Raw genomic sequence first — 27,966 nt, 5'->3', positions numbered from 1 at the left:
GGCTGCGGTGGCCGGGAGCGGCCACTGCACTCCAGTCTGGGCGACAGAGTGAGACTCCAACTCAAAAAAAAAGAAAAAAAAGAAATACAACTTTAGACTATGCTCAGTGAGGGTGGAAACTGGATTGTCTATCTTTGCTGGCCAAGTGCCTGGACATAAACACAGCACAGGTGCAGTAAGCTTCCAGTGGATGAAAAAAAAAAGGTTCCTGACCTGGCCAGGCTATGCTATATTAAAAATCACTTTTATATTCAGAAAAAAATACACTGTATTGGGGTTTGGTATAATAAATTTAAGCACACCATAAGTTATATTACTTTCCTTACAGACATCATAATATGCTTGGCTCATAGAAAAATGTATATATTTATATAAAAAAATTTTTTTGGTAGAGATTGGATTCTCACTTATATCACACCCAGCAGATAGAAAAAAACATCATCAATCCAGACTTCTAATCCCAATTTGTAAGTGGACACTAACATGATGAAGAAATTATTTCAGTAATTACAAATATAATTATAATCTAGACAGTGTCTGACATGAATATAAGATTAAGACAAGGATGAAATTCAGAGGAATAAAGGAAAGAATACAAACAGGCTCCAGGCTGGTGCAAAATAATAAATAATAAATTAGCAGAAGATATGTCTAAAATCAATAGAAACCCCACACGTTAAAAACTACATGTTTATCTATGGACTAGTAGGTAATTTAAGATGGCAATAAAAAAAAATAAAGCCCAATTCTTAGCTCTTATTTGAGAAACCATTACCATTATCACTTCTTCACCTTTCATATGTACTTCCAAAATTCCACAAAAAAATAGCAGCTACTGAATAATGAGAAACAGTCAAGAAAAGAAACCTTTTTTGAACTTAATGTGAAAGGAAGTCTTTCGTGAAAGGCAGCTACTGTATTTCAAGAGAAAATTCTTTTAATAGATTCAACAGAAATCTTAACAAGTTATGTGTACATTTTTGGCTATATTTTATATATCTTCTACACACCAGAGGAATGAGGAAAAAATCCATACTGGAACTAAAGGAAGTGGAAATTTAGCTGTAAATAAATAAGTGAATATGTTACAGATTTAAGAGCTAAATTGTCTTTTTATTTTTTAATTTTATTTAATTTTTTTTGAGTTGGAGTTTCACTCCATCGTCCAAGCTAGAGTGTAGTAGCAAGCTCACAGTCACCCCAGCATTGATCTACTGGGCTTTCGCGATCCTTCCACCTCAGCCTTCCAAGTAGCCGGAACTACAGGCGCACACTACCATGTTCAGCTAATTTTTTATTTATTGTAGATACTTGGTCTCGCCAAATTGCCCGGGCTGGTCTCGAACCCGTGGGTCAGGCAATTTACTTACCCCGACCTCCCAAAGTGCTGGGATTACAGGCTGAGCCACTGAACCTGGCTATAAACTATCTTTTTAAAATGCTTACATGAACTGATGTTGGATTCATAAAACATTAAAAAAAATCTGTTTCTAAAATTAACTGTGATACTTATAAAAGGATTTTTTAAAAAGCACTGCTTTTCTTTTATTTCAAAAGAGACATGTTAGAACCTTTGTTATCCATTACTTCTGAATTTTTATGACAATAAGATTCCCATAAAGGTGGTTATAAGTTTCTTCCGAACAGAATTATTTATTTATTTATTTTTGAGTTGGAGTCTCATTCTGTCGCCCAGACTGGAGTGCAGTGGCCGCTCTGGCCACTGCAGCCTCGACCTGCTGGGCTCCGGCGATCCTTCTGCCTCAGCCTTCCAAGTAGCTGGAACTACAGGCGTGCGCTACCACGCCCAGCTAATTTTTTGATTTATTGTAGAGATGAGATCTTGCTAAGTTGCCCAGGCGGGTCATGAACCAAACAGAATTATTTAAAGTAAAAGACATGAGATAAGCAGCTAGGAAAACTGAAATAACTGTAAACGTGATGGAAATGTTTTGTTTTGTCCACAATTCTTACATAAAGAAAACTGACGTAACAGAAATACCAAACACACTAGAACAGCGCTGAGTCATAGACACTTGCACAGCAAGCTGAACACACTCACTCTGATTGGACCAAAAACAATCCTGGACTTGCTTCCATTTTTGTTCTAACAGAACCCTTGTCTGTTTGGGCAACACTAAAAATCCTAACCTTTGAGCAAGTTTTCCTTGCAAACTAACCTTAGAAATTTTGTTCAGAAACAACTATGAGGTGCTAGATTTCATTATTACGCAGTTGTACCGTATTATGTACGAATTTTCATGGAAATAGGTGTTTCTCACATATCATACCTAGAAAAAGCCTACCCCTCAACAACATCAGTAGGAACAAAGAGCTGGAAAGACCATGAGAATCCCCCACTCCAAGTATGACAATAGCTGTGGGCTACACAGGTACACCACCTGCTCTCAGACTTGCTCCCCAGCAGCCAGTGCTGGTCAAGTCACACCCTTTCCCTGACGCTCCTCCTTTATTCCATTCAAAGCAATCCGACTCTGGGCCTCTGATGGGCTGCTTCTCCCAGCGGGACTGGCCTGTCATCTCTGCCTCCTGAAATCGGACCTGTTCTTCAAGATCTAAGGCCTTCCCCAGTCACCCCAGTTGAATGAGTTCTTGAATGTGGTTTATTTCTCACTATGGCTTTCATTTCTTTCTTTCTTTCACTGCATCCTACCTCGTATCATAGTTGTCAATGTACATACTGTGTTTACCAACTTAACTTTTTAAAAGTCACATCCCAGGTCTTGCTCATTTTTGGACTTCCCTCTCCTCTTTACTCCCTGCCCAGCAGATGATGTAGTCTGGATAAATAAAGACTGGTCAGGTACCAATTATTCAAAGGAAAAAGACAGACTTCCAGCAGAGGTCTAAGATGACGTAAACTCACGACCCACTACACTCTCGTATACCTCGGTGCTAAGGACTCACCTGTTTTGGCTGGCGAAAGATGCCTGGTCTATAGGCAGGATGCTTTCAGGCCAGGGGGCGGTCTGATTTGGAGGAGCTTGTTGTTGGCTATATTGAGGTCCCCCCATATTCATCTCTAATTCAGATGGCCCTAAACGGGGAGAAGAAAAAAGCCAGAAACTTCACATCTTATAATCAAGGCAGTATGTATTTCTGCTATCTAATATAAAATGAAATATCCGGTTATGAAAAATGGAAAAGACAAAAACAATAGTAATTATCTAGATGAAAATAAAAAGATAGAATTCTGGCTTTGAAACGGAAATAAAGGCAATATATATTAAGGCTAATCAACCATTTTAGGGCATATCCAGACCAGAAGGATGACGTGAGGCCAGACGTCCAAGATCAGCCTGGACAAGATTAGAAACACATCTCTACCAAAAAAAAAAAAAAAAAAAAAAAGCCTTATTCATGTGCATATTGATGTTTACTATATTGAAAATTGAGAAACAGAAAAAAGTACTAATTCATTTTAAAAACTATAATAAACGAATTATGTTAATATAAACGAGATTTTAAAATGCAAAATAAAAAACCCTTTTATTAGTATTGTTTTATTTTTCCAAATTGCTTTAATAACTGGATTAAGGGAAGATAGTGGAATCTTCTATTTGTTTTGTGATATCACAATAGCACGTAACCTTTGGAAAATTCTACTGTACATTTGTGAGATAAGAGTGAAGAAGGCAGTTGGACATGGTGGCTCACACCTGTAATCCCAGCACTTTGGTAGGCCAAGGCGAGAGGACTGCCTGAGCCCACGGGTTGGAGACTAGTCTGGGCAACATGGTGAGACCTCGTCTCTACAATAAATCAAAAAATTAGCAGGGCGTGGTGGCATATGCCTGTAGTTCCAGTTACTTGGAAGGCTGAGGTGGAAGGATTGCCCAGATCCAGCAGGCCGAGGCTGCGGTGGCCATGAGCATGCCACTGCACTCCAGCCTGGGTAACAGAGTGAGACTTTGACTCAAAAAAAAAAGAAAGAGTGAAGAAGGCAAAGAGTGATTTAGTAGTATTATGGAAATCATTTTAGTCTTGCAGACCTCCTGAAAGGGTACCTGGGTGTTGGACCATATTCTTAAGAAGTGCTGGTCTAGGCCAGGCACAGTGGTGGCTCACGCCTGTAAGCTCAGCACTTTTGGAGGCAGAGGCGAGGGGACTGCCTGAGCCCGGGGGTTTGAGACCAGCCTGGGCAACTTGGTGAGAGCTCATCTCTTCAATAAATACAAAAAAAATAGCTGGGTGTGGTGACGCATGCCTGTAGTTTCAGCTACCTGGAAGTCTGTGGTGGAAGGACTGCCTGAGCCCAGCAAGTTGAGGCTGCGGTGGCCGTGAGCATGTCACTTCACTATTAGCCTGGGTGACAGAGTGACACTCCGACTCAAATTAAAAACAAAAAACAGTGCTGGTCTCGACACTTGCTCCTAAACGTTTGCCACTTTAGCTAGTCCCACCAGACTAAGGCCAGAGGAGAGAGGAAGCCCAGGCACTCAGACATGCTCTTTCTCAGAAGTTCTTTCAAAGACTTTAAAGCTAATGGATGAAATGAGTTTTAAAAAATTATATGATTATCATTCTTCATGGACTTGTCTTCCATTACAATAGATAATTTTCTGTTAAATTCACAGCTTTTTTGAGTTTATTAAAAATTTGAGAATTTCACCTACACAATAAAGCTTACAGAGCCATATTTCAAGCTCATAGGCCAGATGTTCCTCAGCGGAGACCAAGAATAAATTAAATTTATAGACATGAGACTTACTATTGTTATCTTAAATGAATTAATAAGCATTTAAAAATTCCTCAGCTTAATTTGGCATATTATTTTTAACATTTTTCATGCAGTCCTCAAATCACCACTCACTGCTTCAAGAACATTCAGTAAGGCCATCTCTCAGAAACAATAAGCCAAAATGTGCCGAACAATTAAATAACTAGGTAAGAAAACTGATGCCACAGTTAGAACAAGAAATCTGCATTATCTTGTCATAACAACCCTGGCACCTTTCCATGAATGATTTAGCTCTTCCTCATCGTGCAATATCGAAGTATATGAAAACAACAAAAACGTTAACTTATCAGAATTACACTAATGAACAAGATAAGGGGAAGGTTAATATGTCAATTATTAAGACAATAATCCCAAGTAGGAGTTGTTCAGACCATTTAAAAAAAATTAGCAGCTTCATTGAGATATAATTAACACGTCATACAAAGTGTATCGTCCAATGAGTTTTTACCATAGTCCATTTTAGAGCATTTTCATTTCCCCCCCAAAAAACCCCTTAACCACTAGGAATCACTCCCTTCTCCCGCTCTGACCCTAGGCAACCACTACTCTGCATTCTGTCTTTATAAATATGCCTGTTCTGAACATTTCACATAAATGGTATCATATGTTAAGAGCATTAATTTTAAGAAAAAGTGAACTGTCTCCAAATAGAATTGTAGTGATCCTCACATTTTGTGAGATGTTCTATAAGACCTTGCAACCTTCACTGAGAACCTGGGCAACTGATTTAGTAGTCGAGGGAGGTAGCCCAGGAATCTGCATTTTAAGTTCCTGAGTTGATTCCAATGATCATCCAGAGTTAGGAATTCCTGCTGTCCCACTGACTCTTCATTTATTTATAAAATACCACGTGTATATATATATATTTATGGTGTGACATTCTAGTTTACTTTCCCCCTAAGTTGAAATTAGGTAACTTAATGAAAACAAAGATCACAAAGGTAGTTAGTTTTCCTGTAACTGGAGAAGCTTTGAGATTCTATGAGTCTATACAGAGTTCCAGCAAAATCTCACTAATGACAGCTCACATGAGCCAATTATCTAAACTCCTAGTAAGAAACATGTCTTGAAAGAACTTATGGAGCCAATATTCCCTTCTGAGAAAGCAGAAAAATTAAAAGCCAAGAGCATGGGAACTAACTTACCTATATTCATGACCTGAGACTGAAGCATCTGTCTTTGGCCAGGCTGGCTGTTGGGTCTCATGGGGATGCTGGCTGTTGCATTCCGAATCATACCTCCTTGGATTGGCCGGTTCATGGCACTGGTGGTAGCAGCACAGGTGACTCTCACAGCTGAACTCTGTGGGGCCCATTCCCCTGATGGCATGGTGGGCCGAGAAGCATTACCACCAATCATTCCTGCATAGAAGCCAAAGAAAACTGAGTGACACGGTCACCGAAGACATATTTAGCATGTATGAACACCAGCTGATCTTACTCGTTACAAGACAATCATTCTGTAATCCACAGTTAGCTAATAGCTAATGCCCTTACTGGCCAGACATGGGCCCTTGGGTAAGAAATAAGAATTGGCAATTACTAAAGTTTTCATAACATGGACTTGCCACTCTATAGTTCGGAAAAGCTGTTAAAACATTGTTCCCATTTGTACTTAGAAACAGGTGCCGTGGCGTGTGGATAACCCCAACTTCCTTCCTCAGGAAGTGAATCACATTAGCTGATACACACGTCAATGCTTTACTTTCCAAAAGGGAGGTAAAGATAAGAAGAACAAGGTAAACAGATAATCAATACTCGAATTAGAAACTAAAATCACAGAGAATATTCCATTAAGCCTATGCCAGATTTCTAATCCTCAAATGCCTTTTAGAGTACTGGAATTTGTTAGACTTTAAAACTGACCAATGGTGTCCTCTCAGTACTGGGGAAATGACAGGATCTTTCTGATATTTACTGTAGTCCTTCATAGTAAAGGCACAGGAACGTATACTACTTCAATAGACCTAGACCACCACATTTCTGATTATACCGATCTAGAATGGTTAGGCCAGATTTATAAACATCTCTTTATATTTGAGATTGTAATAGTTATTTGACCACACATGACAATAAGAGCATGAAACTGCCAAGCAGGATCAAGTGTTTGCTCTAGCCTGGCCCCACAGGTTTGGCAATGGCCGAATGTTTGCTAAGACTTGATATTCTAAAGAGGAAAACCCCAAAAGATGTTCCTTAATTCTGAAGTGTTTAATAATAGATACATAGAAAGGGTCTGCTTTCAAATACACGGCTTGCTTTCATTTTCTTTAGTTATGATAAACAACTAAAAATTGAATATATTTAACAGAGAGAACATGTATTGTGGGTGTTTCTTCACTTGGGAAATTAGCATGTGCTATGAGGATGATTAAAAGGTAACTAGTTAGATTCAAAAAGTATTATATTAATATGTATTTTAAAAACCATTTTAAGATTCTATTTGAAGCATACAAAAATATTATGGGAAAAATTTTAAACAGATTTTTCCAAAAATCTGTTACCTAAATAATATATTAAAATTATAGAAAGTCTAGAAAGCAGAAAGGAAAAATCACCTATAATTAAACAATTCTAATGCAATAATAACTGGGATGGTTCTTGTCAGTCTGGTTTTGTTGTTGTTACTGTTTGAAACTGAGTGAGGGTGCTGTGTGATCTTCACAGCCTGAACACCAGTGATTTCCAGGCTGCTGAGACGAATATAGACCTACTCCCAACTTCCTATGGAAGATTCCTACAAGAACTCAGATCTTTTTGCATTCTGCTAATAAGCCTTAATAAATCATTGGGTTTTTTTCCTTATAGAATTTTACATAAATCCTAAATCCATACTTTATCTTAAATTTTTTTATTTTTTGAGTTGGAGTCTCACTCTGTCGCCCAGACTGGAGGGCAGTGGCCGCTGCCGGCCACTGCAGCCTTGGCCTGCTGGGCTCCAGCGATCCTTCTGCCTCAGCCTTCCAAGTCGCTGGAACTACAGGCGCGCGCTACCATGCCTGGCTGATTTTTTTATTTATTGTAGAGATGAGGTCTCGCCAAGTTGCCCAGGCAGGTCTTGAACCCACGGGCTCAGGCAATCCACTCACCTCGGCCTCCCAAAGTACTGGGATTACAGGCTGAGCCACCGAGCCCGGCCTATCTTAAAATTTTTATCTGCATTTATTTGTAAAACAAATATGGCATTGTTTCTGTGACCATATAAATTAGTGAAGCAGTCAATGGCTGGTACATGTGTAGGCACTCCAAAAATATTTGTTATTATTTGATGAATGAATGTTACTTTAATACAGCATAATTCACACTTCCCATTAATTCCTTATAAACAATAAAAAGGAAAAAATCCTTTTCCCCTTCAATTGAACTCTTATATTCAGTTAGGTACATAAATGGCAATGTGTGTATAGGGATTATAGACTAAGCTAAAAATAAACTACCAAGAATTAAGACACCTACCACTCTAAGTTTTTAAATAAGATCAGTTTCTTTCTATGCCTTTGTTTCTATGCCTCATTTAGACAAAGGAAAGCTGTTAAATTGTCAGTAGCTCCTTATGAGAAAACTCAGCACCCTGCTATTTTTGTAATAAATAGGTGTTACAGGGTATATAATGTGGTGGCAAGAGAATCAATGCTACTGCAACTATCTCCAGTTTGCACTGGATGGAAGTTTGGGAATATGGTAGCCACTGGGATAGTGACTACTACTTCGGAAATATGCCTGGGCAACTTGGCGGACACCTGAAATTACAGCAGGTCAAGGTCCAAATCAGATCACAGGCAACTTCCTACATCTTCAAAAATGGAGCCTGGAACCAGATCTGAAAGTTACTATTAGGCCAGGCGTACTACTGTTTTAAGTTCTTTATTTTTTAAAGCAGGATTTATTAAGAGGACAGAAAAGCTCCCACAGCGGGAGGGAACCCGAGAGGGTTGCCCAAGTTCTTTATTTTTAATGACTATTTTTCTGGATGAGAATTGTATTGCCTGGAAGTACGAATGATTGCTTGAATTTTAAACTTTCATTCTAAAATTCTCCAAACACAAATAATCAATTAGTAAGTTTTGGGGGTATCAGCAAGTTATCACGGGAAGCTAGCAATCACCAAGTTATTTTACACATATCTACAATGTCTAGCATAGTAACTGGGACAGAAGTGAAATAAGTCTAGGCTACAGGACTAATGATTAGAAACCTTGTAAAAGTCAAGATCACAGAATTAAATGGTCAACTTACTGGAATGCTTTCCCATATGCCATTCTTACAGTGGAAATTTGCAGAATTTTCTTACTTCCATTTTAACATAAAAAGTTCACTTGAAAAATTCTACTAGTTTGATGTGGATGAATACATAATTAATTAAATTACCTACCAATGAAGCAACCGTGCATTTGTGCCCTTACCTGTGCTACTGTTCCCTAAATTTCCTTGGTTTCCTATCATCCCTTGGTTACCCATCATTCCTGGCTGAGGTATCACTGAGTAGGGACTACTGTTTCTGATTGGTGGGAAAGGTCCAGCACCAGTTGGGCTTTGCAATGTGATGTCAAGTGGTAAATTCTGGTTTGGCAATAACCTGCCCAGTTGCCCTGGTCGTGGGTTATTAAAAGCTAAGGAGAAAACAAATGAAAATTGAAGGTTAATATAGGATAATAGAAAAAAGTATTAACAGTAGTAGTGTTGAAGGAGAATGTCCTCTGTAAAATGACAAATATTTGCACGTCAGGGACCAACTGCCTAAAAAGAAGACAAATTCACAGACAAAAGAAATATGCAGTGCCAAAGTTCAGATCTGTAATCTAACCAACAATTCGCTAATTTAATTATTGATGATTTTGCAAAAAAAAAAAAAACCACATATATTATTTATCATGCACTTTTCTCTCCAGCAGTAATTTCTTTCTTTCTTTTTTTAAATAAGAGGGTGCTAATTAGGCACAACAGGTGATTTCCAGTAGTAATTTCTAATACTCAACTATATTTGCTAAGAAAATGACTAATAATGTTTTTTTTCATGTTCTATTATTCAACTAGAAGCACTGCTTTCTTACAGCTATGAAGCTATAAACATCTTCTAACCTATATACATGTGGCTTGGACATTAGAATATCATTTTTTACTGGACTTTCCTTGGATTAGAGTTAGATTGAAAATGGTTACACTTGAAGCACTATTAAATCAAAAGTGCCTACTTTTCTAAATACAGCTTGTTAAATTTTGGGCACATTTAGATTTGAAATGATTTTTATGGTTAGTTAATAAGAATCTACTGTGTACTAAGAACTATATGAGTATACTGACAATCCATACTTTGATAATGTTATTCAATTAAAAAATACTAACATATTATAATAATTTTAGATAATATCAAGCTTAATTTTCTCCAAATTATATAAACATAGCCTGATTTAATAGCACATTTAAAAGAGAGAAGTTCTTAACAATCAATAATACAAATAAAATATTTAGAAAAATTAGGGCTGGGAATAGAAATTATGTACATGCTTAATCATGACTTCTTCAGGCTTAGTTATCTGTTTACTATTCAATAACATGAACCCCATTAGGAGCTACAGCCAGAGGAGAAACCATGAGTTCCCATGTAGGCCCTCACTGCGTCCCTGGTTAATGAACATAAACTATCCAGTGTGTTTTTTACCCACTTCTCACCCCTTTGATGGTGATTTCCCATGGTCCGCAATTAATACTCCACTGCCCAAGAAATAAACAGGGTTGAGAGATCAGTAAAACTCATTTTTCTTTTGTTTTACCCTTTTTCTCCCATTCAAAGCTACCAGACAACTCCAGGTACTATTAAAATTATAAATTAAGTGTTCATAGTGAATAAAGAGTTTATCTTAAGCTTATACAAATTTAAAATAAAAGATAAACGATGTCCTTTATAAATAGACAAACAATTACATTTAGAATTCCCTTAGAAACATATGGTATAGTCCCATATAACATAGATGCCTATATGAGGATTCCTAAGAGACAGGGCAAGGTATTTTTAATGTTTAGCCTTTTCGTGTATAATGATTAAATATTTTGAGGATAATTTTTTTGTGACAGCGGATTATCCCTAAAAATCAGCATAATTCCCCAATTTTTTATATTTTGAGTACTTCATTATATATTAAATACATAAAATCTAATTTCAACTCCATGTCTGAAAGGCAGTAAGTGAAATGAAGGGAAATTTGACAATCAGCTGAAAAACTGTATCAATGTAGGTCAGTCTCCCTGCTTCATGCTGATTAAATTACCCACAAGAAAATGTTAGAGAACCATGTTCATTAAAATCCATTTTGAATATTGCTCTGAAAGACCAGTACAGTAGATGGTGCTATTTGATCACAAAAACCTTGAAGTGACTAAGCTGTTTGCATCAGATTTTAATAATTCCTGTTTCTGATAGTGATTACATAGAAATTTCTTGGCATAACCAGCGGTATCTCATACTCACTGCTCTGTGAAATTCGCAGTGCTGTTTTCTGGGCTCCAACAGGTGTAACAGGGCTGTTCTCAGCTGTGAGTTGCATGAGGTCATTGATGATGGCTTGCTTGTCAACTGATCCAGCAGGGGCGCCTGGCCTCGTGTCTGGGAAAAGCTGTGGTAATTGACTGTTCTGCAAATCATCCAAAATCTCCTCCAAGTTGTCCAGCTCACTGCCAGGCTGCAGTTAACAAACAGAAGAATTTATCCAGTCCTACTCTAAGGGCAGGCACCACAGGCCCATTTGCAATTACACACCTAACTGGTATAAGGCACCACAGCCAAATAATAGATGCAGATATCATGCGTACCTCAAGTCTAACAGTTAATTGACCATCTTTTTAAAAATTAAGCTGACAGAGAACAAGCAATTTAATCTCTTGGTCCTCAATTACCTTGTCTAAAAAAGAGATGGCTGAATTAGAAAGAAAGCTCTCTTCTAGCACTGTGATTCGTTGGTAATTTATAAATTCTCCTCTATTTTATGCAAATAATTCCACTAATTATGAGAATATATATTTTTAATTGATTATGAGTAGACTGACTTACTGTCCTGGTCTAGGTTTTATGCCTAAATCTCCCTAAGAAATAACAACAACAAAAATTGGTATAAAATGTGATCCAAATCTGTATCAAATCAGAATTCAACAAATGATCATTTCCTTTTAGGCTTTTTTCTTTTTCTTTTTTTTTTTTGAGTTGGAGTCTCACTCTGTTGCCCAGACTGGAGTGCAGTGGCCGCTCCCGACCACTGCAGCCTTGACCTGCTGGGCTCCGGCGATCCTTCCGCCTCAGCCTTCCAGGTAGCTGGAACTACAGGCGCGCACTACCACGCCCAGCTAGTTTTTTTGATTTACTGTAGAGACAAGTCTCGCCAAGTTGCCCAGGCGGGTCTCGAACCCGCGGGCTCAGGCAGTCCACTCGCCTCGGCCTCCCAAAGTGCTGGGATTACAGGCTGAGCCACCGAGCCGGCCAGCTTTTTTCTTTTTCAAAAGGGAGGGATGCAAAAGTAAGCTTGAAGTAACCATGAACTAAACATTTCGGTGCTTTAGTATTTTTTTGCTTGCACTTTCAGTTTTGAAAGATAATGGTTTTCAATCATTCTCCAACTTAGGTGACAAAATGTATGGACGCAAGATAAAAATTGGTTGCCCTCAAACACAGAGCTATTAACTTGATTATACATTATTACTAACATACAAATGTTTCTTAGGTTCCTCCCACCTTAAAAAAAAAATCTCATTTTCAATCACTAACATTAAAATAATAAGTATCACCACTATTCCATATTTAGTACTTTTCTTCCAAGAAGCTAAACTGGAAATTTATCATAAAAACTCTTTAGAATAGAATCTATCATGTGCCAGGTACTTAAAATCAGACAGTGCCACCGACACAAGAAAAGGGCTGAGTTATATGCTAGGACTGTTTTTTAGTGCAGAAAGTGGTATGAATGAGTTTCTTGATGTGTAGATGGAATACATTAAGTTAGACAGTTTCCTCAGTCACTGGATGGACTTGGAATCCTTGATCACAACTGGTCTTTTCATCTACACTGGCCATTCAAATGAAATACATGCCATACATATGAAAATGGGTTATACTTAAAGCAGAATGGTTTACATTTTTATCCTCATATACAATTCCCATCCCTCATGTAGAGGCTAGCAAATGTAGTATCTATATGAGATGTCTTTTGATGGAGTATATTTCTCAAATTAGGAAGAATAGAACGAAGAGACATTTTATTTTGTTCTTTTCAGACAACTAGTTTAACAATAACTCGGACATTCATTTTCCTAATGCATTGTCAGAGCAGTTTCAAGAACATTTTTAGTTAGTTCAACCAATTCTCACAAAAAGAGGGAGGCATCAGATATGGAAGGGTTAGTTACATCTTAAGTAAGGGTTAGGTTCCAAAGTTAGCATCCTAAAGTAGAGACCGTCACAGACAGACACATGGATCCTTAAGGCTCTTTAGGAAGGCACTGCACTGTGTAATCCCTCCAAGAGCAACACGGTTGGTTCCTCTAGAGTAGAGCACCTTATTATTTCTTTGGCTGAGTCCTGAATGAAATAGTTCATGCTGAGGTCACGTGGCATTTAAAAAGCCTGTGGTTACATGTCCACACTATCAGAGCCACAAGGGAGCAAAAACCCAGTAAATTCCTATCACCTACCTCATGATCACTCCACTAGGGTATATACTCATTAAGCTGAAAGGTGGGCAAAACTGCTCACACTACTTAAATAACCATTTAATAATCATCTGTTCTTCTTGCTTTCTGAAGGCAGAAAACTGACTTTGTGTACTTCAAATGCACATGTAAAGTGATTCTACTATAAATCTCCTTTACCATGTTTTATTGAATATATAAGGCATAAATTGATACTCTCAGTATAAACATGTATTGCCCTCCAAGGACAGTGCCTAGAATTAAGTAATGGGCATACAGTCGAGATGAACCCTTTTAATCATATTAACACATAATATAAAAATTCTCCCATAATCAACTACAATTTTTAATAGAAATTCCTATACTTTCCACTGATTTCTCAGAATAATGTTTCATTAAAAATGTGTGGTAAATATCCTTACAGTTTTGTCATTAAAAAGTTAGAGGCTCCAGTAAACTGTGAAATTTCTCTCTGTTGGACAATGTCAAGTTTCCCTACTATACTGGCTCCTCTGCTGAGCAATTTTTAAGAGCTTCCACTCTTAAGCTCTGCGTGTGGGGTGAGGGAAGTGGGTTGAAATACGTGATAAGCTGCCTCTTGAGAAAGTTTTGCAGACTGTTATGAAGAGAAATATCCAAATAAACAGGTTGTTGTAAACAACAGGAAGAATAAAGTATGGTATTTTTCTCAGTGGATGCACTTACATTTGCCCTCAGTCCCAGATCTTTGTAAATGTAACTTTTGACAACATATATTAACAACAGTTGAGTACAGACTTGCCCCGTTTTCTCTTTACTGCCACTCTTCATGAAAATAAAATTATACTGTAAGCCATCCTGAAGAGAAAAGTAATGATCATGCTTTGAGAGTTCTAATGACAGGATTCTTGGGTTCTTCCTTTGTAATCTACTCCTGTGTCTAAATAATGAGTTTAATGTAAATCGAATGTTACATAAGCATATATGTATGTTAAACTATATTTGGATGGTGTAAGTCAACTTATTTCAAATAATTTCTAAGTAATTAAAAAGTTTTAAACCCATTATTTTCCTTGAATGGTTTTGATTTGTAAAAAGCATGTATTAAAGTTAAACTGACTTTCAAATTTTGATCTAATTCAATTGTGTCACTCTAGCTCTGAAAAGTATTTATATACATTTGTCTTCAAAAAGCTATTTGGTATTATCAGAAGGAACTGGGTTCTATGGAGATTCATAAGTAGGAATACTATTTGAATTCATTCAGCTTACCATTTGAAAAATGCATTGTAAAATTTTCTCACTAGGAATAATATTGCTTTGCCTGTGTTTATTCCTTGCCAATTTTTGGAGTACATATTTAACATTAATTTAATTATCATAAGTTTACTTTAAATGCTCTTCAGGGAGATACAGTTCAGAATAGCTAGACCCTTTAGGTTGTTTAACAACAAAATCTGATGGTAACAGTATTTTCTCCTGCATTCACGTAAGTTCTGGAAGAAATGACTTTGGTTAAATAAAGTTTCTGACAAAAAAATGTTCTCCCTTATAATTTTGTAAGCTTTGAATCTCATCAAAAGTTCTTCCAGTCTCTATCCACTTTGTTAGGCATGATTTCTTTGCAAGACAAAAAGATTAATGCCTTCCTTTAAAATGCTTTGCCAAGATACTTGAAAGTTTTGCTTAGGCATCTATTTGAATGCTCAAATTAGCCACATCAATTTGAGTAGTTAGTTTAAACTATTTCAGGCAGAAAATGAGTCAGAAAGATTTTTATAAAAGTTCTACAAAATGAAAATTAGACTTGATTTCTTTAATTTTTCATTTTTCTGGTTTTAGGATTTTTTCATATGTCAAATCAACTTGTACTCTGAAGGAAATATAAAAAGCACATGCATTTCAATAATGCAAGTATTCTAATAAATTACAAAGCAGCTTTTCAAAATATTTTAAATAATAAGTGTAATTTACCACATTTACCCAACACAAAATTGTTAAGAAATGGTAAGACAGTTCTACCACATTTGGAGGGAAATTTTCAGGACACTACCAGTTTAAAATATGACTTGTCGTTTTAACAAAGTCAAATACCAAGAAGAAATTTTTAGAATATTTCCAAACCCTTATCATAAATGTCCCAGTAGCATTAGAAACAAAACAGTATCAATTTGATTAGGTATCAATCATTCTCTACTGTGTAAATAAGCATATCACTTAAAAGTCGGTAAACATATTGGAAATGTTTCGGTCACTGTTTCCTGTTGGTTAGGAAATGTCGTAGAAACAAATGTTTAAATATCCTACCCAGTAAAAAATGCTATTTTAGGTAAAATTGTACCATCGCAGTACTTCCTGTCCTTAATAAGTTAGTAATAGGTTAAACACACACTCAGTTAATGGCTCTTTTCTGAGTAAAAATAACAAGGCAGTTAACTGTGCAATTCAGATTCATTAATAGTTTGCTTTATGTTACTAAATAAATAACTTACTGTATTCCCTTGAAAAGAAAGAAAAGTCTTCAATAAACTTGTACAGCAGTTAATAGGAGAGACAATCTGTATTTGGGAACAGTGAAGGTGACCAGGAGGTGAAATAATCATTGCTTTTCTTCTGAAGCGAAGTCATTCTAACTTTGATCTAAATTTAGGTGATGCATACTTCCTGTGGCAACTTTTCAAGTCGCAGTGTTGTTGATGCTAGAATTGCTCTAAAGCGGTATTTTTGGTGGGGTTTTAAACAAGAATGGAGGAAGGGTGAGACCAGAGACTGGATTTCATTAAGGAAAACATGCTTAACTGTATATGCACGTATGTGTATGTGTATGTGTATGCCTGCATACACTGCTTTTTGAGTCACTCAAAATGACAGATCTGTGCTGATTGTACTTTGGGTTTTAGGCTTCCTAGGTGAGGCAATGATGATTAGAAAAATGTTTCTCCTAAATAACAATTCGAAACTGCAAGTGATTCAAGGAGTTAAAAAACAAACAAACCCAAAAAACTTCTCTTTTGTCAGTTCCTTGTCTGAAGTTAGTGCAATCATATATATAAATATACAAATGCCAGACAGTAGCCCCCTTCCCTGACCCTCTAAGTCCCTGAGGCCTCAGGCCTGGGATACAAGTGAATTCTGCTTACAGAGGAGGGCCTGGCTGTGTTAGACACTAAGGTGAGGCAGACCTCATTGAGTTACCATCTCGCCCTCTCAGGCCTGTCAAGAGACCTGAGTGGCACTGTGCCTGCCACTCTGGACTGCCACTAGCTATGTATATTCTATTATAGTAAACATCAAAAGATTAAAACATTTACAGTTGTCAATATGGTTTTATACTTTCCTTTATCCAAGACATTACTATTAACTTTCTGTGGAGACGCCGGTTCCCTCATCTAGTAATTTTACAGCATTACAGAATAGCTGCTCCATAGAATCTTGTACTAACACCTAAATTTAAGGATTAATCACTCGAGATGTTTACAACTTGGCTCTGTTTCCCTTGTGAAGGGCATGAAGACGTGAAAAATTCTATGTGTCCTTTAGGAATGGTAGCATCTGTCAAAACATCAAAGTGAGAAGCCCAGACAAGTAGAAGAGCATGTGGGAACTCAGCTTCCCTGATGACCACTCTCTATCCCAGTCCTGCCTTGGGTTTAGACTCTGTCCACTGAGCAGAGCTCCAGAATACAGCAAGGGAATGCCACTTCCCTCTCCCCATCCGCCACTAGTCCCTGAAGACAGTTACACATAAAATATCCACTTGCAAAACAAATTTCAAGGACACACTGTGAGCCATTTCAAACAGAGGGCCTTTGCAGCTTCTTCACTTCTTAACCAGTCATGACTTAAGAACAAGTCTGAAGTACAGGGCATGTCCAGGGATTAGAGGAAGAATAAAGCCAGGGTGATTCTTGAAGCATTAACCTCGTCTGTCATTGATCCCCAGGAAACGCTACATGCCAAGTCAATGTGGCTGTAATAACCCATCTTTTTTTTTTAAAGAAAAATATTAAATGGTTTACTTTTTCCTTGTGATGTCATCATCTTCTTAGAGTACTATCAAGACTGATTTGGGGGGGGAGGGGTTGAGGAGATAGTGGTCAAAGGATACAAATTTCAGTTAGCCATGATGGAATAAGTTCAAGAGCTCTATTGTACAACATGGTGGCTATAGTTAATAACAATGTATTGTATACTTGAAAAATTGCTGAGAGAGTAGATTTTAAGGGTTCACATTACAAAAAATAAGTATGTGAGGTAATGCATTTGTTAATTAGTTTGATTTAACGATTCCATGATGTATACATATTTCAAAACAACATATTGTACGCCATAAATATATACAAGTTTTACAATGAAAAAAGAATGATTTAGAACATCACTTTGGGTGTAAATATATACAAGTTTGTCATTTAAGAAAGAATCATTTTGAACATCACTTTGGGTGTCCTGGATTTTTTTCAAGAAATAATTTTTCAGACAACAACAGATAATGTAATCTATGATTCTAGTTTTGAATTTATATAAGATGGCTCACATACACTAACATCAAGCTAACCTTTATGTCGCCTTTCTTTTTTTGAGTTGGAGTCTTACTCTGTTGCCCAGGCTGGATTGCAGTGGCACTCTCACGACCGCTGTAGCGTCAACCTACTGGGCTCAGTGATCCTTCTGCCTCAGCCTTCCAAGTGGCTGGAACTACAGGCATGTGCCACCATGCCCGGCTAATTTTTCTGATTTACTGTAGAGACGAGGTCTCGCCAGGTTGCTCAGGCTGGTCTCAAATCCCTGAGCTCGGGCAATCCTCTTACCTCCACCTCCCAAAGTACTGGTATTACAGGCTTGAGCCACCGTGCCTGGCATACGTCTCCTTTCTACTATCTGTTTCTCCTTAAGTATTTTTATAACAGTGATCTAAGAAATTCTTCTGCATTTATCAGAACTTTTGGTTGAGAATAAAGAGGTAGAATGATCTTCATTAGATTCCAAAACCAGTTAAACTCTGATCTGAAGTAGAGAGAAAGGTAAATAAGAAATAATTCAATTAAGTCTGTTCTGACAAAGCCCAGTGTTGAGGAAGCGATTACCTCCAATTTAGGCATCTTCGGTAATTAGGGGTCAGCAAACTACCACCAGCCTGCGGGCTAAATCCTGCCCACCACCTGTTTTTGTGAGAGCTAAGAATGGATTTACATTTTTTTTTAACGGTTAACAACATTCAAAAGAAGAATATTTTGTGACACGTGAAAAGGGAATGAAATTCAAATTTCTATGTTTATAAGTAAAGATTTCTTGGAGTACTCATTTGTTTACGTGTCTGTGGCTGATAAGGGTGGAGGTGAATAGTTGTGACACAGACTATGCAGCCCGCAAAGCCTAAAATATTTATCATTTGGCCCTTACAAAAAAAGGTCTGCCCACCCACATTCTGTAACAATGTCACTCTTTGTTAGGCAGACCATCTGAAACACAAGGCTTGGGTGAGAACTTCAAGGTACGAATAACAAAAGAGAAGGCTTATTTTTACCTTATCACCTGAGGCCTCAAAACGCCCCTGTGGAGAAAATCCTCAATGGTTATAGATTAGTATACCTGAGAGAAGACATGACAAAACTCACCTGATCACTGGGCTCAAAGCTCATCTCCTCCTTCTCAGTTTTCATAGCTATTAATTTTGTGTTACTGGCAGGGTCTGTCTTACTGTCCAGTCGCTCAAGTTTGGGGGTTATTTCTGGTAAACCAATATCTTTAGTATCATCTTTATCTAGCAAATAGCGAAGTAGTGCATTCTCTTTCTTCTTGGGGCTCACTGGCTCTTGTTTAATAGTCACTTCTGACCCAGGAGCTGTGCTGCTGGACTCCTGGCTCAGATCTTTGCCTGTGGCTTCTGCTGTTAACTTGGCCAAGTCCACAGGGGAACTGCTGTCCTGTAAGAGTCTGTGCAAAATTTTATGCTTCTCCTTGAGTGAGGTCCCATGTGTCGACCCAGAACCGGGCAAGCTACCTGTGGAGTCCTTGTTTGTGTCCGACAAAGAGCTGGCTAAGGGCGAGGGCTCCATCTGATCGGATTTGGTGGTCAGCAGCTGCAAGAGCTTGGTCTGCCCTTTGCCGTCATGCAGCCTGCTCTGTCCATCGGCTCTCTCGCTGCTCACAGCGGGGGGCAGGTTGGGGTCATTTGTTTCCTTTTGCTCTCCAGGATGGCAGCTGCTCTCTGCTTGTCCAGTTGTACCTTCAGAGGGCTCCCCATAAAGTCCAAAACAGTCTTTCGAGTCCAAGCTTCCCATCTTGCTGAGTGGGGGAGGATTCATATTAACTGGGGAGTTTTGCAAATTGCCCATTTTTATGTCCGGTGAAGCCAACGATGACCCTAATGAGACCCCGTGCCCCTCGCTGAGGGCCTGAAGTGCGTTGAGGGAACTGTTGGTATAACTATGGCTATTTCCTGTGCTGCTGCAAACTCCCACAGGGGAATGCAAGCTTCCTGCAGGGGAAAACTGACTGGGTGGGATTCGAGGGCTGCCAGCCACTCCGGGGCTCATGCGATGCCTTGGCGAAAGCATGGAGTTGGGCTGTCCTGGATTCATGCCAGGGCTGCTTTGTGAGGGGCTATTCATTTTGAGTGCATAGTTACTACCCTGAGGAGTGGTGGCTTGCATGCCAGACACATGGTTCATTCCCCCAGAACCACCAAACCTGCCCATGGGCATGCCCATTTGTTCCTTTGGGCCATTTATGGGAAAATTTATATTGCTACTGAGTGTCATGTCCTGACCTGGGTTCCCACTGCACAGAGCCTGATGGGCAGGACTGCTAGAGCTAATTGGATTCAGTGGCTTCCCCATTGCTTGTCCAGTCAGATCCGGATTCATTACACAGACATTCTGCTCTCTGTATAATGAGGAAACAAAGAAATGTCAGAAAAAAGGAAAAATACTCGGCAAATTGTTATTAATTTTAAAAACTGAGATGGCCTTTTTACTTTAAAAGGACAGACGACATTGAAAGAATAGATAATACTTTGATGAAACTATCTGCAATTATGGACAAGATTGAACACGCAGAGTTTTGGATCAAGAGGGATGTTTTTCAGGCAACTCATTAAGATGTCTGTGATTTTACAGAGGAGATATGTTTAAATTTGTCTACTACTATATTGAAATTGCAGTGAATAGATAAGACATTAGCAGGGTTCCAATTACATAATATAGCTTTCTCATGAGTAACTGAGTGCCTGTACTGTCTTAAAGAAATGACCCAAACAAGCAAAGCTGTCTTCAATTCTTTGCCAGAGATTACAATTCCTAACAATAGACACATCCGGAAGCCCAGAGAGCTCTGATATGTACTACTTGGCTCAAGATGAACAACAAACTTAGGGGGAAAAACTTGCCCCTAACTGTTAGAGAAACTCTACCAGTTCTAGGGCCAACAGTTACTAATATTGTTTGGAATTAGATCACCTTGTCTCACAGATTTCCACTTACATCTCCAGCCCCCTGCAAGTTGGAGCAAGAGCCTGGGAGCTGACAACACAAGAGGGGACTTCGGAATGATCTTAGTTTGGGATCTTATTCCTTCATTCCTGGACAACTCCAAGCCGCCCCCTTACTAATAACTAAAAGCAGGTTTTCTGAGTGAGATGATTTTCCAAGCCCTATGAGCTTTAATTTACAGCCTTGGCAGTTACTTGTGAGTTACCAAATGTGTTCACAAATCCAAATAAAACAGGTCTCACAAATTGTCAAACATCAGCTTTTAGTTAGGCGGGTGAAATTTGCCACATCTGTAATCACTTTCAAATTGTTTCAGTTTGAGGTCAGATTTACTAACAGTTGGCAAACAGGACTGCCTGCTTTTTTTAATTCCTAAATAAGAAAGTAAATAATTGGAAAATAGAAGAAAATGGGACTCTTTAGCCAGAACAACTTTATGTATCTCCTGATAGTATCACATAACATTTTAGACAGTATTTACATATTTACATGATTTGAAAATTAATCATTTCTTTTAAATGTATGCTCTAAAATAATATGGTTTAGGACATTCATTTTACAATCAACATTCAATTTCTTTCCTTCTTTAAATGAAAATGTTTACTGTCTGTCAATTTAAAGCCTAATATCAAGTAGTTAAATTTAAATCTGAGAACAAAAATTTAAAAAATTCTTTCTAAACATTTAAATTTGAAAGCTTTAGATTCAAACACAAAGGAGCAGAAGTCATAATACTGGCATCAATATTTGAGGCTTGCGTATGTCACTACTGGGAGATGATCAATCAACTGCATGGACTTCTTCAATGTAATGGGCAGTCATGTCTGAGTAAAGTTAGTGCTAGCTTTGTGTTCTTTCAGCTGGGTTTTAAAATTCACTAGTGTTCAGGTTAAAATTCAAAGCAGATTTGCTTTGCTAGTACAGTTGTTCTTTGGAATCTGTCAAGGGGATGCCATTGGTCTTCCTTTCCTCATCACCCCTGATACCAAACACTGTGGACGCTCAAATCCCTAATGGAAAAAGGTGTAGTACTTGCATATAACCTACACACATCCTCCTGTAAACTTTAAATCATCTCTAGATTGCTTATAATAGCTAATACAATGTAAATGCTAGGTAAATAGTTGTCATACTGTATTTTTAAAAATCTGTGTTATTTTTTACTTTCTTCTCCCCAAATATTTTCCATGTGTGGTTGGTAGAATCCTTGGATATGGAATCCATGAATACAGAGGACTGACTGTATGACAAACTGTCTTTTAGCTAACAGTTAATAACAATTTAATTTTATATCTTATATTCCTGGGATTGATGAAAAAAAAAATGTCTAACAAACCTGAAAAGCTCAAGGATGATTTGTTGCTTTTGTAACATTTTCTCTTAACTTGGAAAGGGAAAATGATTTCTTAGAATTAGGATTACCTGTGAAGCATATGTAAAGATATTACAAGCTGAGGTTCGTTTGTAGTCTGAGAACGGATGAGTTTGCTCTTCGTTTGTGCAGCAACAAGAGTGCCATCGGACAAGGAAAAACGATAGATTTGACTGAATGCCAATCCTTGTCTCAGTACTGCAGACAAGCAAGGAAACAGAATGCATATTTAGAAAAAAACTGAGACACGGAAGGAGGACATAGCAATAAACTTCATTAAGTTTTATAACAGTCACCTACCAGCATGTTAAAGACAGTTATAAGTAATACTTCATGATATAAAACATTATAAATTTTTAAAAGTACATTAACTTTTCATTCAAAATCCAGTAACCTCAATATATTGCTTTTCTTATTAAAAATCCTCATAGTATGTTTTTAAAAAATCATCAGTATCATGGCAAAACAGTGACAACTATGTATCAGCTCAAAAAAGCTTTTCAGTGATTTGTTTAAAATGGTAGGAAACAGGCCAGGTGTGGTGGTGGCTCATGCCTGTAATCCCAGCACTTTGGGAGGCTGAGGCAGGAGAATTGCTTGAGCCCAGGAGTTTGAGCCCAGCTTGAGCAACATAGTGAGACCTCGTTTAAACAAACAAACATTAGCCAGGTGTGGTGGCATGCACCTATAGTCCCAGCTACTAAGAAAGCTGAGGTGAAAAGATTGCTTGAGCTCGTAAGGTTGAGACTATGGCGAGCTACAATTATGATACCGCACTCCATTATCTGGGTGACAGAATGAGATCCAGTCTCAAAAAAAAAAAGTTATAAGAAAAAAAAGGTAGAAAACAATATAATGCATAAACATGATATTGCTAAAGTGTACAATTTAACTTTAATTTCCCTTTAAACGAATACAGACATTAAAACAAAATCCATGACATTAGGTATTTAGTTCTCTGAATATTTATCTTGAAGTTACATACTATTCAATCTACCATCTCACACTACTTTCCCCCAACTCTGTTTCTCACTGTGCAAGAAGTATTATTTCTGCGGTGAGGACAACAGGAAGTAAAAGGTAAACAATCAGAAGAATATTTTCAGAGGGAAAAAAGGCTAAACAAAACAAAACAAAGTACAAATCTTAGTGACATGTAATCGGTTTATTTTAATTTTTGGATAAAGGGTCAGGGGGTTCCATTTTCAAGACAATAACAAAATAATACAATCAACCAGGTTAATATAACTTCTCTTAAAATAATTTTGGATTTATTTATCCTTTAAAATAATTGTATTTTATAACTAATGCTGCATATAAAAATAATATTTCAAGTCAGAAAAAAATAGACATTTAGTTACCTCTCAGACCATCTTAAGAAGACTACAACATTTTACCACACAATTCTTAGCACAGATTTGGTGGGCTAAATAGCTAGTCCCAAGCCGGGCTCGGTGGCTCAGCCTGTAATCCCGCGCCTTTGGGAGGCTGAGGTGAGTGGATTGCCTGAGCCCGCGGGTTCGAGACCCGCCTGGGCAACTTGGTGAGACCTCATCTCTACAATGAATCAAAATGAGCTGGGCGTGGTAGCACGCGCCTGTCGTTCCAGTTCCTTAGAAGGCTGAGGTGGAAGGATCGCTGGAGCCCAGCAGGTCGAGGCTGCGGCGGCCGGGAGTGGCCACTGTACTCCAGTCTGGGCGACAGAGTGAGACTCCAACTCAAAAAAAAAAAAAACCAAAAGCTAGCCCCAAACAACCAGTTATATTCACCATGCCACAAAACTGCCACAACTGAGAGGGAGGGAGAGACAGGGAGAGAAAAGGGAGCAGGAGGAGGAGGAAGAAGGAGGGAGGGGAGGGGCTGACAATGTAGACTTTGATTTCTTGGTAAAATTTCACTTGGAGAGTTTGTCTAATGAATGACTCCTCTGGGCAGTTTCAGTTAGATACAGTATTCAGGTATTGCTTTCTGCCATCAATTGTTGCATGAAGTTACTCCGACGTGGCAGTACTGGAAATGAATTACTGTGCATATGTGTATGTTGCTTTGTACAATAAGTATGTTCCTAAAAAGTAATACAATTTTTATAACAGAACTCATGATTTCCAATGGCTTATAATTTCAGAATTTTATCTGACCTTGGCTGTGATCCCTAAGATTTTCACATACGCTTGGTCTATATCCAACATTTCTGCTAAGTAGGTATGTATAAGCATGCACCTGAATATATTTAGGAAGCTCTCCAATTTTAAAAAAGCTTTGTGGTAGACTCTGTTTGGCGTAAATGATCATCCTTGATCTTACCTATTTCAAAAGTATGAATGTCTATACGGTATTTCCTCTTAGTGGGTCCCATCTGTCTAAATCTAGCACAGTGCCTGGTCCATCTGTGTAAACTCCTTTGTACGAATCAGGATGCCACGAATTAAACACAGGGCACTGCTACTCAGAACTCAAGGACACTGAACATGCAGTGTTCAAACATTCTTAGTTTTTGTTATTACTACTCTTTTTATTTTAACCAGCTCTAGTGAAATGGTAGATTAAATAGTGATTACTGTCAGCAACTTTATTTCCTCTGTTCAACTTAAAGAAAAATGCTGAAAGACGAATTGTTGAATTATACAATTATTTCTAGGAAATAAGTATGAATAGGATGAAAATCATATATAAGTGAAGAAAAAAATAAGGAAATTAGAAAGACAGGACATTTATTATGATTTTTTTCTTTTTCATAAGTGATCTAAAAAGGATCAAGTTTAAACATACACTACTAGTAAAATATGCCGAGGTCACAGAGGCACATTAAATGGACGATGACAAATTCAAACTCCATTTTCAATCATTAGTTACAAGTTTTTTTCTGTGAAGACGCAAACAATTGTCCAAACTGGGTTACGAGCCGTACTGCACTCACTGCATAAGTCCCCAGTGTGCAGCGTGGCCCTCGTTGACAGTGACCCCTGCCCTTTGTGGCATATACATAAGCAAAAAGAATTTTTTCTTTGTTTTTGTCTCTTTAACAGAAAACCAAAATTCAGTTGAGAAACAAGTGATTCTGTGGAAGGACCTTCAGGAGCAGCACAGCAGAATGACCACCAGGATGGACTCAGAATGACATCCAGTGCTGACACTGAATGCTAGTGAGCCAGTCACCTCTTCCGGTCAGCCTTCTCATCCCCAGAGGGAGAGGCGTGCTGTCTACTGCACAGGCTTGCTGTATGAGGGTCAGGGAGATGATGCCACACAAAGCCCAGGCGCTCAAAAAGGGCTACTATTACTGAAAGGACTTTGAGGTCTTGGGTCCAGTTCTATTAATTAATAATTAAGTATGTGACCTGAGAGAAGTCATTTCACCTCTTTGGGCCCTCTGGAAATACCTGACAGTCTTTGTTGGTCACCACCTCGAAGAAGGGCTTGGGATCCCACTGTTACCTCTACCAAGGATTTGCATACTCTTGAAAATGTCATTTATTCTTTTCAGATTTCTCTTATGATTCAGATAATATTGTAGATTAGATGGTACCTTATTATCTTGTCATACATCTAGGAGGGTTTGGATCAAAGAAAATGGCCTGTTTCCTTCTTTTATCTGTCTTTGTGACATTATCATCTCCTGCTCTGTTTCTCTTATCACACTCTTCTGTCCTACAGGTTCTCTCTGTTAAATTTTCCTTGAGATGGCAACATCTGAGCCCGATGACACAAGTACATGAACACAGTCACCAGATCTAGGTCTCCAAGGGGAACTTCAGGAGTCACTAAGAAAAAGCTGCCAAAGGAAGCAATAATTTATGTAAAATCAGCTTCAAGGCAAATGCCCTTTAGAGATGCCTACCTTCATGATGATGTCTCTTAGCATAGGACACAGATTCCCCTTCATGCTGTGCATGGAACTTCTGAATGCACCTTCTCACCAGGTCCTCCCAGCCAGGCTTCATGGCTGCTCTCATGGTGCTAGTATCCAGAGAAGTGATCTTGCCTAGTAGGTAACAGGAGGGATTATAACTACATACTGATTGATTTTTTAATGGAAATTAACAAATTTTAAAAAGACAAATCAACCTGAGAAAGCTGATTTTCAGAAAGGCGTTCATTTATTTGAAATAGGTTGTACAAGTGGGCCACAACAGTAGACAGTGGGAACCAGTGTCTCTCTCTGGTCTTCCACCTCCTCAACGTTTGTATCTCAGCAGCAAGCATGACTATCAGCATCTAGTGTTCCCTAAATATATTCTTGTGTTTCCAAATATGTGAATATTCTAAAATGAGTTATTTGGGAAGAAAACTTACCTTGGAGATCCTGGCGAGTAGTAAAACTTTCTGATGAGGGAAGAACTGGTCTTTCTTTCATGGGAACTCTTCTTGCCACACAAATCAAGCAGGACTGCAAATCTTAAATCATACACATTTATGTTTATTTTATTGGGCTTTTCTTAGTGATTTAAACGAGCCAAAGTATATTTATGACAGCACAACCTTGTAAATCAATAAGGGAGAGAGTGTCAAAATGCTGTGCACCTCAGCTTCTCCCAGGTTTTATTCTCTCAACTAAAGTGGGAGGTGTGTGTGTGTGGGGGGGGCGGTGCTTATGGGGAGAGATGAGGAACAGAGGCTGCACCCCTGAAGCCCCACGATACATGTGATGAAAGCATATCTACTGTACTAGATACTTAACAATCAGAAATCATCTCTCCAGTGATGAAAAAGGTGAATTTTTTTCTTTCTAAATGGCTGATAGCAGTAACAACCAGCCTAATTTATAATAAAGTACAAAAATACTGGGTATCCACATGCAAAGAAGGAAACTGGACTCTCATCTCATACCACAGACAGGAACCAGCTCAAATGGATTGATGACTTAAACATTTGCCTGAAACAGTTTTGGAGTCTGATACCAAAAGCTCAGGTAACAGAAGCAGAAATAGACACATGGGATTATATCCAACTAAGAACTTCTACATAGCAAAGAAAACAGTCATCAGAACAAAAAAGACAGCCAACAGGTTGGGAGAAAATATTTGCAAGTCAAACATCTGATAAGGGGCTAACATCCAAATATTCTGGGGTGCCCAAAAGTGCATACACATTTTTCTTTTTTTGAGTTGGAGTCTTACTCTGTCACCCAGACTGGAGTGCAGTGGCACACTCACGGCCTCCCCAGTGTCGACCTGCTGGGCTCCAGTGATCCTTAAGCCTCAGCCTTCCAAGTAGCCGGAATTGTAACCATGCTCTACCATGCCTGGCTAATTTTTTTTTTCTTAATTGTAGAGGTGAGGTCTCGCCAAGTTGCCCGGGCTAGTCTCCAACCCAAGGGCTCAGGCAATCCATTCGCCTTAGCCTCCCAAAGTGCTGGGATTACAGGCTGAGCCACCAAGCCTGGCCTGTATACACCTTTTAAGAGATGTTATCTATGTATTACTTTTTCAAAGTTGAATTGAGTTACAGTAGCAATGTATTTATAACTTTGCTCAAAAGATGGTGTTAATCTTTTGTTATTGGTATATATAGAGTATTACAATTTTTAATACAGTTTTGTCCTTTCTTAAAATGTGTATACTTTTTTTTTGGCACCCTCTGTATATAAGGAACTCAAACAACTCAATGGCAAGAAAACAAATAATCTGATTTTAAAATGGGCAAAGGACCTAAAGAGACACTTCTCAAAAGAAGATGTATAAATGGCTAGAT

The 27,966-nt window shown here is 38.2% G+C and overlaps 1 protein-coding gene across 8 annotated transcripts in view; it reads right to left on the bottom strand.

Moving 5' to 3' along the window:
• Window positions 1-27,966, bottom strand: part of NCOA2 (nuclear receptor coactivator 2) — a 303,080-nt gene that overhangs the window by 26,866 nt on the left and 248,248 nt on the right. For 6 of the 8 annotated variants that reach the window (XM_021718737.1, XM_021718740.1, XM_021718743.1 and 3 more), the window contains 8 exons: window positions 26,569-26,670; window positions 26,114-26,257; window positions 22,326-22,473; window positions 19,029-20,298; window positions 11,228-11,438; window positions 9,165-9,371; window positions 5,908-6,123; window positions 2,929-3,058 (listed from right to left, as the gene is read on the bottom strand). In XM_021718737.1, the coding sequence (XP_021574412.1) occupies window positions 2,929-3,058; window positions 5,908-6,123; window positions 9,165-9,371; window positions 11,228-11,438; window positions 19,029-20,298; window positions 22,326-22,473; window positions 26,114-26,257; window positions 26,569-26,670 (2,428 nt within the window). The remainder of the gene's footprint in view (window positions 1-2,928; window positions 3,059-5,907; window positions 6,124-9,164; window positions 9,372-11,227; window positions 11,439-19,028; window positions 20,299-22,325; window positions 22,474-26,113; window positions 26,258-26,568; window positions 26,671-27,966) is intronic. The other 2 variants (XM_021718742.1, XM_008070377.1) reach the window with 1 other exon arrangement.

Source organism: Carlito syrichta, unplaced genomic scaffold, assembly GCF_000164805.1.
Source record: "Carlito syrichta isolate Samal-C Ts95f unplaced genomic scaffold, Tarsius_syrichta-2.0.1 Scaffold313380, whole genome shotgun sequence".
Classification (NCBI taxonomy): domain Eukaryota; kingdom Metazoa; phylum Chordata; class Mammalia; order Primates; family Tarsiidae; genus Carlito; species Carlito syrichta.
This window is presented reverse-complemented; position numbering and strand designations above follow the sequence as displayed.